At 43.6% G+C, this 17298-nt stretch overlaps 1 protein-coding gene across 4 annotated transcripts in view; it reads left to right on the top strand.

The window, feature by feature from the left end:
• Senp1 (SUMO specific peptidase 1) overlaps positions 1 to 16973 on the top strand; it is a 72395-nt gene extending 55422 nt beyond the window's left edge. For 3 of the 4 annotated variants that reach the window (XM_003476076.4, XM_013159460.2, XM_013159459.2), the window contains exon 18: positions 3188 to 5339. In XM_003476076.4, the coding sequence (XP_003476124.2) occupies positions 3188 to 3250 (63 nt within the window). In that variant the 3' untranslated portion in view covers positions 3251 to 5339. Of the gene's footprint in view, positions 1 to 3187; positions 5340 to 16243 lie in introns of those variants that run through there. The other variant, XM_063254641.1, reaches the window with a different exon arrangement.
• The last annotated feature ends 325 nt before the right edge of the window (positions 16974 to 17298 follow it).

Genomic DNA, 17298 nt, shown 5'->3' with positions numbered 1-17298 from the left:
TCATACAAAATCCTGTCATATCAAAAGTATTTCTTTTATATTTATAGTCTCCTTAATATTTTTTCTCATTTGCTATAAATCTTTTATAACAAACTTCACTGTAGCTGCTTGATCTTTTTTTTAGATTGCTATTTTATAAATTTGACTGATTGCCAACAGACTTCTAAGTTAACCTTGAATCAGGGTTCTTATCTTAAACCAACAGAGAATAGAGAGAAGCACAGGTTAACCTTGTAAATTCAAGAATTTATAATGTACAAGAAGTGTTCTACATATATCAACTCAAACTGGAAACAAGAAGTACATTTACCAGTTAGTTAAAATTTGTACTTTGATTTCTCCTCTGATCCGTCCTTGGGCCCAACAGGACTTTGGCCATTCTGCCCCAGCTAGAGCTACTTGAGCTTTCATATACCTTCAGGCATCACCAGGCTGATAACACTAAGTAAGAGCTGATCCTGGAGCTCCTGATGCTGGGAGGAGACCTTGGGCTGTGTCTCCACTCCATGCTCATTGTGAAATGAAATGATCCCTGTTTTGCTCCTCCAATCTCAGAAGGCCCAGTTGGACCTACATCTGTAGGCCATGTTCCACCATCCCACTTAGCCACTCGGACATTTTTTAGTCTCAGTCACCAACACATGCTGTTTCACAAGTTGCTTCCTTTTTTTTTTTTTTTTAATCTATCAGCCTGTATCTGTAGCACCCCACTTATATAACTTGGTACACTAAAGTTAATCAGCTTTTTCATGTCCTTGCAATTGCTTTTGTTTCTAGACCAATTAGTCCCCAGTTGAGCCCAGCTGACCTTAGATTCATATATTTTATTTTGCTCCCATACACGCGTTTATACACATTTTCCCCCAGTTTTTATCCCAGTGTTGGATTTTCTAGCTCTCCCATTGCAGGGCACTCCACAGTTTTGGCATTCTCTGTGAACCTTTCTCACCATGACCACATTCTCCTTAGCACTCGGTGTGGATCTATTCTGTGAGTTGTCTGAGAGTGAGCCGCTCTTGGTGCAGACCTAACCAGCAGGTTGTTAGCAGTTTCTCACAGTGCAGGCCCTGTATACCATTTAGGGTGGTAGGTTTCATTTGACATATGTCCATGTCAAATGACTAGGTACATCTTCCCTTGGAAGGTTATTAGGCTCCCCTTCTTTCCTGATGGGATGGGTTTTCCCACTTGGGTGACTAAAACTTTACCACAGTGCTATAGCATACTGTTGTTCCAGAATCACCCTAAATCCCCTCAGATTCCATTTATGCTGACAGGAGAGAGGTCTCTGGGCTGTAGGGGGCCTGATACCCTTTCCTACCTGAAGTTTCACCCAGTGGTACCAGAGGTCTCAGGATTCCTACAGCTCGGACCCTCTCTGGCCCGAAGGAAAAGGAGACAGCAAATGCATTGTCTCTGTCCCTTCATGGTCTCCAGAAATGTCGCAGAATCCAAAAGATCAGACTCCAATGGGGAAAAGGTGGATTTACTTCCAAGATTTTAGATGCACATTGACCGAGCTGAACTCGTGTCCAAAGTGCTGGGTGTTAGAACAAAGGAAAGGTTCTAGTTTTATTTATTTGGCCGAGGAATTTGGTCTTTGGAAAGGTGATGTGGAGGGGACAAGCAAGGTACAGAAGCAATTAATAAATTAGCCTTGAAGGAAGACAGAGCCAGGTGTGGTGGTGCACGCCTATAATCCCAGCACTCAGGAGGCTGAGGTAGGAGAATCACTCTGAGTTTAAGGCCAGCCTGAACTGCATAATGAAACCCTGTCTCAGAAAAAAATAATCAAAAGAAAAAAGAGCCTTTTAAATCTTCCAAGAAGGGGCTGGGGATTTAGCTCAGCAGAATAAGCTCCTGCCTTGCAAGCAGGCAGTTGTGAGTTCGATCCCCGGTACCGATAAAAAGGAAAAAGACAAAAAAAATAAATAAATCTTCCAAGAATAAGATGACATAAACTGTTTACAAAACATCATTGCCAATCTTATCTGTACCTGCTTCCTAATCTTGCCTGTGCTTTGGGCTGTGATTCATACACTGGTAACATATCAGAAAGAAAGAAAGATAGGCCACAACCTTACGTCACATATGATAGCTAAGAAATCCTGGTTAAAGGAAGAACCTTAGCTGACCATGGTAGTCTGTACACATTAACCCATTATTCTGGTTGCTGAGGCAAAAGGATTGCAAGTTTAAGACTAGTTTGGGCAATTTATTAAGACTGTGTCTTAAAATAGAACATAAAAAGAGAGGGCTAGGGATAGAGCTCAGTAACAGATCACTCGTCTGCTATGTGCAAAACATTGAGTTCGATCTCCATTACCACAAAAAGCAGCCTTATTTTCTGCTCATCTGCCCCACCTACCTCAAAACAATTAGGCTAGTAGTTGTTTTAAAATCAACTAGTGTTTTTAAGTTACTATTTTTGCAAAGAAACTTCGGTAGTATGAAAGTGATGAGGAATATTTCTAAGCCCAAATCCTATAGCAGTGATGGCAAAACTGTTAGAGGCCAAGTATCCAAACTGCAACCCAGGTGTTGTTTATCACAAGGTGTCAAGGCTGTAATTAAACCTGAATATCTGATGCTAAGCTGCTAAGGCAACTTGGCTTGCATGTGACAGAGAGGGCCTTGTGTGCGTGGTGTGGCACACGTGCCATAGGATTGCCACCACTCTCCTGTAGGAAATGCAACTGAAACCTAGACAAGTCTTTCTGTTTTCCTGGATTCAAGTTTTAGAATAGGCCATACCTTGATGTGCTAAGGTATGTTGAGTGTATTAAGCTGTTGTCCCCCTTACTTTATGCAGCTGGTCAGTCTTCTCTTAGTTTATGATTGGTCATTTCTGTACACTTCGTCCTTCAGAGATCAAAATGAGTTGCAGCTGATCCATTTGATGGTAAAAATACCATTTTCAAAGTTCTTAAGAGAATTTGGTTATGGCCTGGTCATGGCCATGATCATTCCCATTATAAGCTACAAGGCTACCGCAATAGAAAATAGCAATAGGAATAACAGTAGAAAAAAAGCAGTGGGAAGAAAATGCCACATGTGATCGAGAACAATGTGAAAGACTAGAAATGTCACTAAGACTGTTAGTTGAAAATCTTAACAAGAAGAGAATGGGGAAAGGCACATGGAGTCTAGATAAATGAAAATTAAGAGTATCTTTGTGTCCCTACAGCAACACATGCCATACTTCCGGAAGCGAATGGTCTGGGAGATCCTCCACCGAAAGCTCTTGTGAGGACTGTCTCAACAAGCAGACACTGACCCTGTGGGGGACCAGCCCTTTGTTGTCTACAGCCAGAGACCTTGAAAACAGCTGCTCTCAACCCTCTGTTCTTGTGTAGCCCTTGATCCTGGACCAGGCCCTGGCAAGATGCATTCACAAGCACATCTGCCTTTCCTTTTGTATCTCAGATACTATTTTTGCAAAGAAACTTTGGTGCTGTGAAAGGGGTGAGGGGCATCCCTAAGCTGAAGAGAGACTGCTTTTCACTTCAGTTCTGCCATCTTGTTTTTAAAGGGCTCCAGCCTCACTCAGTCCCTAATTGGGAAACTGAGAAAAGCTTGGAAAGAATCTTGGTTTCTTATAAATTGTTGTTGCTAGGCCTTATTAAGAAGTAGAAAAGGGCATGGTCAAGAGGTAGGGATCAAAACCACCAGCATATACATGAACACATGCATACATGATTTTTGAGATGGGTAGTCAGGAAAGTGACTATAAAGTGGACTTTGAGGCACATGCATAAGTCCCTGCCTTGAGGACCCTTCCTATTTATATGCCCCATATGTGAAACCTAACTGCTTCTCTACAAGACTGTATAATCTGTTCCATTACATCCTGAGGCACAACACATGAGCCCCAGACAGACTCCAAAGTCCCAGGCAATTCTTAAGAGCAGAGGTTTGCATGTGCTAACCGCACTTGCTACAGGGAAGACCCACCCAGGGAAGGTTCAGTGGAGCAGCAAAAGGTTGCCTGCTTCTGAACCAAGAAGAAGAAGGACTTCAGTCTTTAGCATAAAATTCCAGTGTTGGATGAATCCAGGTCCGGTTGGTCTGTGGCTAGTTTAAATGTTTCTAACCACAGAATGAATGAATATATATATATATAAATATATTCATCACAGGGATATGATTTTTTTAAAAAGACTGAATGTGTTCACCATTTAGCCTGTAGATTTATTTTCATTTTCCAGATTCTAGCACACAGAGCTCCCAGCCCTTATGTGTAGGGTGTTTGTGGACTTTTAACAGAATATTTTGAGGCCTGGATCAACTTTGGCTTAGGGGTAGATGTTACTGATGGGATAAGATTTTCAAGTGAAAAACGGGTGGAGTTTGAACTGATCAACTTGAGATTTAAAAATTGCTATTCCTTTTGTTCTTTCTAGCGTCTCCCCTACCCTTTGAGAGCTCCTACGGCTTAGATAGTTGAAGTGATCCAATGCCAGTGTCATTTTGTACTAAAGTTCCAAATAGGAACATTTTATACTTTTTTCTGTATTGTAATAGGTAGTTTTGTATAAAATATTTTCTGTCCTACCCTCGTACCCATCCTTTCCAGCATTGTGCTTTCTCCCTGGGCTTATTTGAAAATTTTACTCTGTTTTATAACAAGCTTGTTTAGTACATTTTTCTATGTTTTACCACAAGTTACAATTTGAAAAAGAAAACTATTTTTTTTAAATATTCCATTGTTAACTGAATGTTACTGTTTCCACTCCAGCAACCAGTAGTCCTACCTTTTTCATAATTGCCTGCCCTTTGGGGGAAGATGACCTTCGTGTGTTCGCTTTCTTCCCTTCCTTCCCTTCCCCTCTTCCTCTCACCTTTCTCTCTCACTCTTGCTCTCGGACTCTTGCTCTTGTTCTGTCTCACTGTCTCTCTCTCTTGCTCTTCCCCTCCTCCTTCCCTTCTCCTTCTCCTATAGGAAATAAATAGCTTTCTATATATGAGTTGCTGTGACTTTTCACATTCTCTTTTAGAAAGCTATGGCATGTAGACTTACTGTAGGACTCCTGGAATATTGTCTGATTCTTGGGACTTACTGCATTTAAATGACAACTTAAAAGGTGGCAATATGGTACAGATTTGGACTATGAATCAAAAGACTTGAATTTTCCAGGCTCTCTTACTGTTGTCTGGGGGCTTATAACAAGATAGTTCTCTGTATTTATTTATTGTTTGTTCATTTAGGTAACATGTCTTACCATCCTCAGAAGCTTTTTGTACAGACCAAAGCAACAAATATTTATTGCCATGTGTAACAGAAAATGAAGCATACAACAAAAACACTTTGCAAAATATATAAGGAATTGTTGAGCCTATCTGAACTTGGCCCCTGTTTCTCCAATTCAGTTTTGTTGTAGAAATAGAAAGAACACAGTGAAGCTGTGGCTTATAGTGTCTTAATGGGAACCAAGTACATACTTACATAGTGGGCCATTCTCTTCAGAGAGCTGTTCCGCAAAGGTAAGACTAGAGGGATGAACTTTGATGACCAGAACTAAAAAAGATGTTTCTGTTCTCATGGGCTAGGCATATTATTAATATATTGTTTAATCTGCTTTACACTAAGCCTGTTGCTTTCCTTTCTCCTTTCTTCCTGTCACCACCATGCTCAGTGTGTATAATTACCTACCTCCCTTAAAAAAGGAGTGTTTGAATGATCATAAGCACTAGACACTGAATCAGAACCGACACCAGAAATCATTTGCAGCAATCATTCCTGGACACTGCACAGAGAAACTTTTCCTGACCATTAGAGAACATCTGAGGCACAGAAGCTAGTTTTATCCCATTCTTCCCCTACGACTGTTGCTCTCAGAAATCCTATGTAGAGCTGAGTGGAAGAGTACTTTCCTCTCCCAGCCTAGAGATACAATGTCACCCTATTTCTCTGTGTACAGGGATCTTCATACTTGTAAGTGGTAGCAACTTCTCTTTTCTTGAACACTGCAATCAAATGCGTCTTCTACCACCAGCCCCATCACTGTTAGCTGCAAGTGTTGGGGGTTGTGAGGTAGAAACAGGTAACTAGAAAAACATTTCCACTAACTTCGTTTTGCAGAGTACTTGGTAGAGCGGGAGAGGGTTCATTGAAGACCCCCAGTGTTTCTAATGTCAGCCTCTGGTCTCTGCCATCTGATGAGCTCTGAAAATAGGTCTTGACTTGGGGTTTATCTTCCCTTGCTTCTGAATAGATAAAGGCAAGATAGAGCAAGATGCTTTCTCTCTGGAAGATTACATACCAAGCAACTCAGAAAAGGAGCCTTACACTCTCAGTCCTTGTGAACTTAGATGCTGAGTTCTTGGATGCCATATTTCCCTGCCCAGGAACAGTGTGTCCACAGCATCAAATTCATTCCAAAACTTGGTGGGAAATGTGAGGCCCAGCTCAACATCTTAACTTAATTTTTTTCTGTGCTGAACCCTAACAACTGTCTATGAAGAACACAATTGCCTTTCCTAGCTGTGGAAATGGAAAAGGAAATGTCACCCACTAACATAAGGGAGAGCTTAGACTTGCAACACTGTGGCAGAAAAGAAGAAACCAGGAGACTGAGCTCAAATATGCACCTTGAGTAGTGTAAGCTGCCTGTCTGGCCTGTCAGGGAGATAAAGATAATTCATTTGTGTGAGTGGTTGTACCAGATGCCCAGGATCTTGTCAAAATAAGATTCTGGGGTGGAATTAAGAACTGTAATACTGGTGGGCATAGAAACCTGTCATAGTAAAGGTCAATGTTAAAATATGAGGCCAGTGTTAACACTGGCTTGGTTTTACCTAATACCTATGTCAGACTAAATGCAGCAGATCCAAACTGCAGGCTTCTCCCTTCAAAAATGAAAAGTATTTGTCAGTTACTGGACTTCTGAAGGTCACCTTGGCCTTGACAGGACACGAGTGCTAGGAAAAAGTATAGGAAAATGGCCCATAAACACTTGAGTCCATGCTGCTGGCATTCCTTAATCAATGTGGGGTTTTTGGGGTTTTTTGTTTTCCTTTCACAAATAGCTGCTAAGCACACAAACCTAAATTCCTTCTTTTTGAAGCATTCCTAGTCATAAAATCTCTTATCTGTACAATCAACATCCCTTATAATCAGGAAATGATATACTGGCATCCATTCCATTTAGGAATGGACTGAGCCATGCAATATCCAAAGGTAGGTGGGTGATCTGGTGCTTTTACTTTCTTCAAACCAGGAGTACAAGCTGTCTGCTTGCTGGCCTGCCAGGGAGGAAGTGGGGGTCACTCTATTAAATGTTGACTTAGATGACAACTTGTGGTCCCCAACAGTTCATCACCCCAGTGCCTCACTCTGTCCTTGACCTTCCTCAGTTGGATAGCATGCCTTTTGGGGCTCAGGCTTTCTCCTAACAGGCTTTAACATCTTTCTCTTAATTTTTTCCTCTCTGTCCTTTTTATTGCAGTGATATTTTGCATGACAGATTGAGACTCTAGGTTCCTTTCTGTCTTGCCTTTTGAAAGCACTTGCTTTAGCTGTGTGTGGGGTGTGCACACATAATCCCAACACTCTGGGAGATTGAGGCAAGAGGATCGCAAATTTGAACCCAGCTTGAAAAACTTAGCAAGTTAAGGAGATTCTGTCGCAAAATTAAAACATTTTTTAAAGGGTCAGGAATGTAGCTTAGAGTAAAGGCCCTGGGTTCAAGTCCCAGTGCAAGGAAAGAAAACAGACTTGCCTTACCTGAAACTGATTGGAAACCTCCTGGGTGTTTTTATAGCATGTGTTTCAGCACTGAGCTTGGGGATTCCAAAGCATGCAATGTAAAGATGGTTTAACCAAGAAAATGAAAGCCACGTTATATTCAGTATTCGCCTGTTGATCTTGCGCTCAGCATCTTACATTCTGTGGTGCTCACAGTTTTCCTGACTTGTGAGCGTAAGCAGATACCAGGCAGTTACCTTATTAAGAAGCAGACTCAGGCACCTGGTTCTAAAGGAAGCCAGAAGTAGAGGATGTGGGAGCAGAGGTGGCACTGAGTTACAGATGAAGCTGCTTTTATCTGCCTATGTGTGACTTTCCCTGGTTTTAAAAAATGTTTCATTTAAAATCTTTGGATCTTGCTTCCTTGCTTTAACTGGGAACTCCCTGGTAAAGAGTATCTGGTGTTTGTCTCTCTGTCTCTGTCACTGTTTGCTCTGTCAGTGTCTCCTGATCCAACCTAGGGCAGTGATTGGGTCCTGAGTGTAGCCTGGATTTCTGAGTCCACCCCTTAACCAGGAGTCTGAATACTGTTCATTCATTTATTTCATTCCACATACCTAAAAGTGAAGCCCAGAACACAAATAACATGCAAATCTGTGGCTTTCTGGCACTTTTAAAAACCAAACCTGTCTGTGGAGTCTGCCAGAAAACACTCCTGAGGCCAACCTCACCAGTCAGGGCTTCAACCCACCCTGCTAACTGTGTCCCTTGTCTTGCCCCTCTGCACCTTCTGTCCAGCTAGGTCTTTATAGAAATGCTTCCTGCCACCCTACCTGTACGACTCAGGCTTGCAAGAGTAAAACATAAGAAAGCTCCAACTTCTTAAAAATTGATAAGTGGAGAAACATTTCATCTGTGTTGAGTTAGGAGCACCCTTGTCATCTTCAGAATGTTCTCAGGTTCTGACTTTTCTTAGGCGTGATTAAGATTTTCCAGCTGGCAATGATTGCAGTGAGGAAGGAAACCTTTAAACCCCTCTTCATTTTTCTGATTTCTGAGTGCCTAGGTCTGCACTGTCTGTCACCAGAGAAAAGATTGTCTCTTGCTTGTATATAAATCTCTAACCTGTCTCACCATTTACTGCCTCTGATCTTAGTTGTGCAGAAAGTTCCAAAGGGAAAGAATAGGTACCTGTTCTGCCAGATACTCTTGAAGCCCAGAAAAAATGTTTGACTTTCTTGACTTCCCTGTGCCCATTTTCCTAATGACTATCACCAGCTGATTGTCTGCACCCTTACCCTGCCCCTGTCCCCTGCTAAGCCATCCTGGCCTCTGTTATTTGTATAACAAGCTAAGCTTGCTCTCCCTCTCAGGGCTAGTCTTCTGTCCAGGTCCTCTGGTTGCTGGTGAGTATCATTCCACACCCAAATCTCACACTCTTGCTTCCTTTAACTCATTTTTCATTATTGAACTTATCAGTATCTGAGTATATTATTTACTATTTACCCATTTCTCCTTAAAATTTTCACCCAGGTTCCTAAAACACGAAGGAATGATCTGTGGACCATAGCACCTGCCTGGCAAACACAAGGTTGTGAGTTTGATCCCCAGGACAAAAAAAAAAAAAAAAAAAATTGAAGGAGAGTGATAATTCAAGAAGATCTTTGAGCTGTGTTTCACTTCCACTTTAGTAGTCTCCATCTTATTGCAAGGTCTCACTTGTGTCTGGTTTATAGTGCTTCCTACCTCAGGGTCTCTGGCTTCAGGTTTGTTTTCCCCTTAGCAACTAAAGTCATCTTCATTACATAGCATTAGTAATAACAGTAAACATTTATTGAGGCCTTGACTCCAGAGTTACATGCCAAACACTTTATATGCAATGCTTTGTAAATCTTCACATATAATACATGGGAGAAACTAGTGAACCTGTTTTTCAGTGAGAAAACAGGGACCATAGCCACAGGGCAGCCTGCCCAGTCTCATATATCAGAGATATATATAGACAGTCTTCTAGCCATAAGCACAATTCTAAAGTCCCTACCAGTGTTAAGATCTGCTACTTCCAACATGGCCAGCAGTTTAATTTTCACAGGGAAAATGCCTGACACAGACTTCATAGGACTCTACTGAAATGAAACTAAAAAAATGAACCATTGGAGTCCACTCAGACATCTTCCCTCTTTTCTCTCATGAGCTTATGGTCCTTATTTGTCTTTTCACCATAGTTTGGACAATCAGGGAAATAATAGGTACCCACTGCCTTTGAGTTCATTTCTTTCTTGACTTCTGCAGACAGATCATAGGAAGGGATTCCCTTTTACCTTCCTCTTTCTCCAGCTGTACATCTTTTCACCTCTTACTTTCAGCCTCAAGTTTTGACTGCCCACATTAGCAAAACTTTACTATTAAGATCTCTGGTTCTAACCTAGAAAGAAGGCTAAAGATGGATTGGCGAGGTAGGGAGACACCAAGCAGACCCAAGCAGACTAGAGATTCTCAAGAATCAGCCTGCAGAGTGTGTGTGTGTGTGTGTGCGCGCGCGCGCGCGCGTGTTTATGTCCAGGTCCCCATCCTCTTTGGAGACATTACTAGTAGTCTATTGTATCTTTCACCTCCATCTGTGCTCACACTGCCTCTTCCCTGTATGAAGTTTCCTCTGCTGTTCCTATTTGTTTGAGAATCTCAGGAATGCAAAGCCCAGTGCCCTCCCTTGGTCTTCCACTCCCACCCCCTCTGCACTGAAGGGGGGAAGGGGCGGGGTCCTGCCCCTGTGACCGGAGAAGAAAGGCTGTACAGGCAGCCCTTCCTCCCACTCTATTTCTTCCCCAAAATCAGTCTGCCACTTTCACCTTCCTCTCAAACAGATGGCCTTTCCCACCCTCACCCCTCACTGGAGGCCTCTCTTGATGGTAATTACTCCTAATTGTTTTCCCTTGGCTCAGAAGCCTTTCCTAGTCTGTGCTGAGCCAACAGCTCTCCTGTGTCTGCTCAAAATGGGCTGAAGTCACACTGAATGAGAGACAAGCTTCATTGGGCCTCAAACTCCCGGCTCTCTAGACCTAATTCAGAAAAAATGCTCCTACCCGACTCTCCCAGCACTAACTGCTATAAAGAATAGTGATCAAACTTCAGGAACGAGGCCCCCTGAAAAGCTCTGAGTGTTTTCTTCTTGAACATCTCAATACCAAAGATCTTTGGGGTCTGGCTAGAAGAGGGAACAATGGGATTCCAGTGAAGTCTCCAAGCCCCACTGGTCTGGACTTGGTGATGTGGAACTGCCTCTCTCCAGTCAACTCCACTGAAAGATGAGTCTCTACCCTTCCCAATCCCAGGCCCCAGCAATGGGTGAAGAACCCTTTTACAGGCACTCAGACCAACACACACACACACATGCACAAACAATCATGCATACACAAGGTAGTTTTGTACTGCTGTTTCCTGGGTCCCCAGCTTCTAGATCAATAGCAGGGTGACCAGTGGTAAGGTGGGGCTGCAGGATGATCCTGTGAGAGGAGTGCATAATGGTTGATAAGGAGAGCTTAGGGAGCAGTGCACACATTGTTCATTTCTCTTTCAGCAGCTTCATTCTATACCCATGCAAAAGGCCCAACAGAGTCTTACCTGCCTGTGGATCTGGGGGTGTCAGCCAGATAGATGAAGACATAGCAATGTTTCATTCATTTACTCATTTGTTTAATAGATACTAATACAGGCCCCTGTGCTAGGTTCCAGAAACCCCTTCAATCTTCTGGTGGGAGCACTAACATTTTGCTGAGTTCCATGGTCCCTGACACCCTTGCAAACTGACTTGCCCCTCAGCTCATCTTCCAGTCACTACCCTGACTGCTGCTTTATCCAGCTGCTTTCCAGACAACATTTGCAAGAGGTAACCTCCATGAAAATGGAGAAGAGACCAGTCTCACCCAACCAGGGAAATCTCAAAGACATGTCATGAAAGGTCTGGGCTGAGAAACTTCAAGTTCAGAAATTGATAGCTGGAGCCAGACGTGGTGGCTCACGCCTGTAATCCCAGCATTCGGGAGGCTGAGGTGGGAGGATTGTTGCGGGTTCGAGACCAGCCTGGGCTACAAAGTGAGCCCAATGCCAGCCTGAACTACATAGCGAGACCCCATCTCAAAAAAAGACAAAAAATTGATAACTGAAACTTCTTGACTTACAGTATTTCGTGTTTGGGGCAGGGTATTATATCAGATTTTTATTAGAATGTCTACATGGATGTAAAAGTCTTTATCCTTCCCTCCACCTACCCATCCAACCATTTTCTCATGCTTTTAGGGCCTATTCTGTGCCAAGCACTAGGGATGGAGAGGATATAGTATGGTGGCTGGTCTCTGTGGGCCTGTCCTTTGCTTCCCAGAGTACATCTCAGCCTCAGCTACTTTTTCAGAACTGAAACTTCCCTTCTCCCCTCATGTAGGGGACCAGACTCCAGTCCAGGAGGTCCCTTAGTGGGGAAGTGTATAAGTTCTGAACCAGAGGCCACTGGTAATTGAGGCCATCCAGGAGAACAGAGGCCAAGATGGTGGTTGGAGGAATGAGGAAGGCACCCAGCCAGCCAGCCCACTGAGCCCATCATTGTGGTTTGGCTTCACTGGTGAAAAATAGCAAGCTTGGACAATTGTCTCCCTGTGTTCTGAGCTCTGGTTTGCTCCCAGACAGGAGTCACTCCGCTAACCAAACTACAGCCAAGGGCAACAGCAGCCCAGGCCCAGAGAAGACTGGAAGTCAGAATGGGAACATAGGGCCCAGGACAGAACTTGAGCCAGCCTGTCTATTGTGGGCACAATGGTGCAAATAACGACTATTGGCTGGATGGTGGTGAGCGTGCACAGTGGGAGATGCAGGTGAGGCAAGGGAAATGGTCACATCCAGACTCACAGGGCTAGAATAAAAGTGTGAAAGTGACATGAATACCAGCAAATGGGGCCCATTTGCTTGAATCTGTCTTAGAACATCAGCTGAAGACTGTTCCGTACAAAGTACCTAGCTGAATAAGAAGCTGGCAATACAGTTGAGAAAAGAAGGTTATGATGGGTCACAGAGGGGCAGGAAGTTTGTGTGTGTGTGTGTGTGTGTGTGTGTGTGTGTGTGTGTGTGTGGTATGCAGGTGCAAGCACATTATTCTATAAGAGTCAGGTTCTTTGTAAAGTCATCTGCATCCTCCACTTCATTCCAAAGTCAAAACTCTTAGTGGTTTGGACTTCTCTGAGCCCTCCTCCCCTTTCCACATGTGTCTGAGGTGAGTTAATGGGACCTGCACACACAGAGGCTCACAGAGCCTGGAGGACAGAGGTCCATTCATACCAGGAGCACCACAGCACCTTTCCCCGCCTGGCCTGCAGTCTTGATCCCATACCACTAACACGCACAAGGGAGCGACGTGCGTCCTTGCACATGCCGCCTTGCTCTGGAGCACATGCACCCAAAGCCATGCTTAAGTTCATTTAACCCTTCACAACCATGTGCAGAGTGGCTGTGCCCTTGGCTTGGGCTCTGACTTTGCTTTTCTCAGTCCCTTTTACCCAGCCCTGAACACATCAGGGTAAATCCTTAAGCAACTTCCTCAGGACACCAGGAAGCCCACCTTGGGAGCACTCACAAAGCTTCCTAGTGCCCAACAGAGAACTTAACACAGTCTTACCCAAAGGACATTATCTTCCAGAAGAAGAAGAAAGAGGACTTTGTCTCAGTTGGAATCACAGATATGCCCCAGAAAGCTCTGAAGATCTCAAGCAAGCTACTTAATACCTCTGAACTTCAGTCTCCAAACTGGAATGAGAACTTGAGCAGAAGTCAATTTGAGGCCCTTAGATAAACCCACTGAGATGATGTGCGAAGCATATGAGATTCTCAGTTTTGCTGGAAGAGATTTCACAAATTTACCTAGCTTTTCATAAGTCCCTTGAGCTCCCTTAGAATTGAAGAACTAGTGAATATTCTGAACATTCCAGGACTATATGAGTGAATTTCTTTGTAAGTGATGGAAATGTGACTATTTTTATAATCCACTCAGTCCTCTAAGGTCATTTTCAACCTTGTATGTTCCTAGTATCTGAGGTCTTCCTCAGGATTCCTATACCCTCTGCCTGAGTTGTGGAACCGCATGCCCCTATCCCACAAAGAGCCCAACTTGGGCTTAGATTGATGCTTTCTCATCTGATGGACCCAATGTTCTGGGTGAATCAAGCCTAGTAGGAGAAAAAGCGAAGACAGTGGATGTTAGGAACAATATTCATGACACCATGGTGGATTAATTAATGGTCAGCTTGTAACAGCCAGCTGAACTGAAGCAGTGTGGTGCTGGTGTGGAAGGCCCACCCAAAGATTGTTACCAACAGCATAAAAGGAGAACTGGAGGGGAAGGTGGTGCTATTGATGCTCCCGGAACAGCATGTAATGCTGGTTTTCTTGATGTGAACTCAGCTACTCTCATTGTCACAGGAGCTTGGGTCCTCACTGTTGCTGAGGATGGCTATGGTTTTCTTCAAAAGAGCTCTGGTCTTTACCTTGAGCATTGCTTCCTGGCTCCAGTGCAGAACACAGCCTAGTGGCATAGATCATTCACTCCACTGGTACAGACTTTCTAGCTTCCACTACTCATCTTTGGGCCTTCCCAGCACAGATCTTTGATACAGACTTGCATGTGGCATTGTTACGGGCTCTAGGTCTCCAACTGGACTCATGAAGAACATTGCCATGGGCAAGGTCTTCTGCTGGACTCGTGCAGGACATTGCTATGGGATCCAGGCCCTCTGCTGGATTCTTTGGGTCTCCAGTGCATGAGCAGATTTCTGCATTTGACTTTTTAGGTGAATATTATAAAACAGTCCTATAAATTATGTGTTGTATTAAATCTATCCCTTGAAAATCTTCACTACAACAGACTATAATGTCAGCTGAGTGCTTACTATGCACCATGCTTGCTTATACACTGATTGAGTAATGTCACCATACCTATGGTACAGATGAAGAAAGAGGAGCTCAAAGAGATTGTCAGTTACTCAGGATCACTCATCACTGAAACTAGCACTGAAGACAAGTTTTGTTGGCCCCAGTCTTTACTCTTAGAAGAAATGAGAAGACATTAAGGGAACCTTGTAGGGATGTCCCAGTCCTGGTGACCTTTCAGATGAAGCAAACACCATGCTACAGCATTTGGGGTCCAAAGCTGTGTGAGGAATTCCTCTGGGGAGAAGAAGCTGGAGTCAGTAGTCTGCCCAGGTTGGCCCTTGGGGTGTGAAGGAGCAAGGAGGCAAGCTGAAGACTGGCTCTAAGGCCTCTTTGTTCACTGCTCACACTTGTACAAGGCTCTCTGCATCCCTGAGTCCTTGGACGTGTATGTCAGGGCTCTAGGCCCTCTACCCCAGCTGAGAGCAGCCAGTCCTCAACATGCCTCAGGGTTTCTAAGAGGACAGCTGGCTGGGAGCAAGGGGCAGGACTATTCGGGAGATGGGTGGGTGGAAAGGGCTGCGTCAGGGAGAATTGGGGTCTGTGAAATGATTGCTCCCTAGTCGAACACATGTTACTTCTTTTATTTCAGAAGTGGAGAATGAAGCGTTTCTCAGCTGTTTATTTTTATACTAAACACCATAGAAGAGTTCAATTCTTGGTAGTAAATATTAATATTTTAATATTATTCAACTTTAATTATTAGTAAATTGCTGACAATGTTCCCCCATCCTCCTCTTCTCATAACCCCTCCCATTAGTGCCTTCCAGCCTCTGTAGCATCAAAACAAGCCAGGAAGACTAGAAATTATACCAGTCAGATTCTTGATAGATAACCCTGAATGTAACTCTAACCCTTCTCACCTCCAGAAGGAACCAGAATGTGCCAGATAGAAGAAGACCTTAGTCTCCCTCTTAGTCTTAAGGAGTTCAGGAGATTGGAGCTGACTCCACCAGCAAGTAAGAAATCTCCAACTCCCTTCCTCCTCTTTCCATTGACCATTCTCAAGGCTCTCTCCTCCTGCTTTTTGCCTTGGCTTTTGTGGATTTGTGGTCTATCTGTTTTCTAAGGGTAGGGATGGTAATTGTTGCATTTTCCAAACCAGGGAAGAATATAATTTACATTTCTGTGGGAGCCTCTGTTCCTGTAGCTTTGTCTCTTTGGTGCCTTGCCTTTTCAAGAGTGAGCACAATACTGTCCCCTTTCCTACCTGGGCCCTTCCCTTTTGGGTGCCCAGTATCTGTTCCTGCTCTAGTACAGGCTATCTTCCAACCTGTCAGCCTGACTCAGTTTCCCCAAGAATTCTCGAGACTTCCTTTCAGGGCAGAGCAGTGTAACAGAAGGCCTTGGCCTGGCCCGTGATGGTGGGATGTTCAGGGGTGGATGGACAAAGGCAGGTTAGAAACTATCTAGGACATCAGTAAGTTAACAAGTCCCCTGTAAAAGAAAGAAAAGTAAGTAATTTTCAACACTGGATATTTTTAAAGTGTCAAAGTAATCATCATGATGAAATTCAGAATTTTGGACTTTATTATTTTACCACTACAGTTACTTTTTTTTTTTTTTTTTTTTTTTTTTTTGACACAGGGTCTCGCTGTGCAATTCAGGCTGGCCTTGATCTCACTTTGTAGCCCAGGCTGCTCTTGAACTTGCAACTGTCCTCCTGCTTCAGCCTCCAGAATGCTGAGATTACAGGTATGTGCTACTACACCCAGCTAATTGCTTTTATTTTAAATACCAATCATTTTAAAACTTGTTACTTTTAAACATTTTAATGTAGCACCAAGGGCTTTGTCTTATCCCTAAATAAGAAGAGAAACCTGAAAAAAAAATCAATACTTCATCATCCAAAAATGGCAGTCAGAAGACAGCAGTGTGCTACAAAAAATGATTTTAGGGCTAAGGGGCTTCAGTTCAAGCCTCAGAGCATTCATTTGCTAACTGAGAAGCCTTAGGCCTGTCCTTTTTGCACCTCCATTTCCTCCTCTAAGAGAGGAATAACATTATGCTACCATTGTCTATCTACCTACTATACATCTGGTGATATTAGCAGACTGCAGTGGTAGCAAGTGGAAATGCAGATGTCAAAGCACATTAAAAACTGTCATTCCATCAACATCAGTCATTACAACAGAGTGGAGAGAAGTTCCTAGAGTGACCACTACTTGAAGCTTTGTGATGATATCTTGTCCACCTCTTGGACCTGGTCCTACTCTAGTATCCGGAGGAGACGCTGGCCTTGTCCCTGTATTTCTGGGCTCATGACTTGTTGAAGGCGATCTTTATATCACTGAAATAAACACCTTTTGATCACATGACTGAGAATGGCTTCTTTTGGTCAAGGCAAATTTCTGAAAGGACTTCAGAAATTTGTAAACACAACCCAACCCGACCAAGCCCACAAGGGAAGCAGACCCATCCTGAGGAGGCCCCACCACATAGGGCTGGTTGGTCACTGAGTTATCCATAAGGATGATCTTTGGCACTGGCACCACTTTCCCTGTGGCCATGGCGGAATGAAGCCCCATGTGCTTTTCCAGTTGCTGGGTACGCTGTTGTTACAGCCTTTGAGTTGAAAACTGGCTCTTCCTTCGACAGTCCTCAAACACTGCATTTTTTACAGCAACTCTCACCAGCCCCAC

The sequence above is a fragment of the Cavia porcellus genome, unplaced genomic scaffold (genome assembly GCF_034190915.1).
Source record: "Cavia porcellus strain 051 isolate PalLab524CR breed Dunkin Hartley unplaced genomic scaffold, mCavPor4.1 scaffold_8, whole genome shotgun sequence".
Lineage (NCBI taxonomy): Eukaryota > Metazoa > Chordata > Mammalia > Rodentia > Caviidae > Cavia > Cavia porcellus.
The sequence above is the reverse complement of the archived record's forward strand: the minus strand, read 5'-3'. Positions and strand labels throughout refer to the sequence as shown.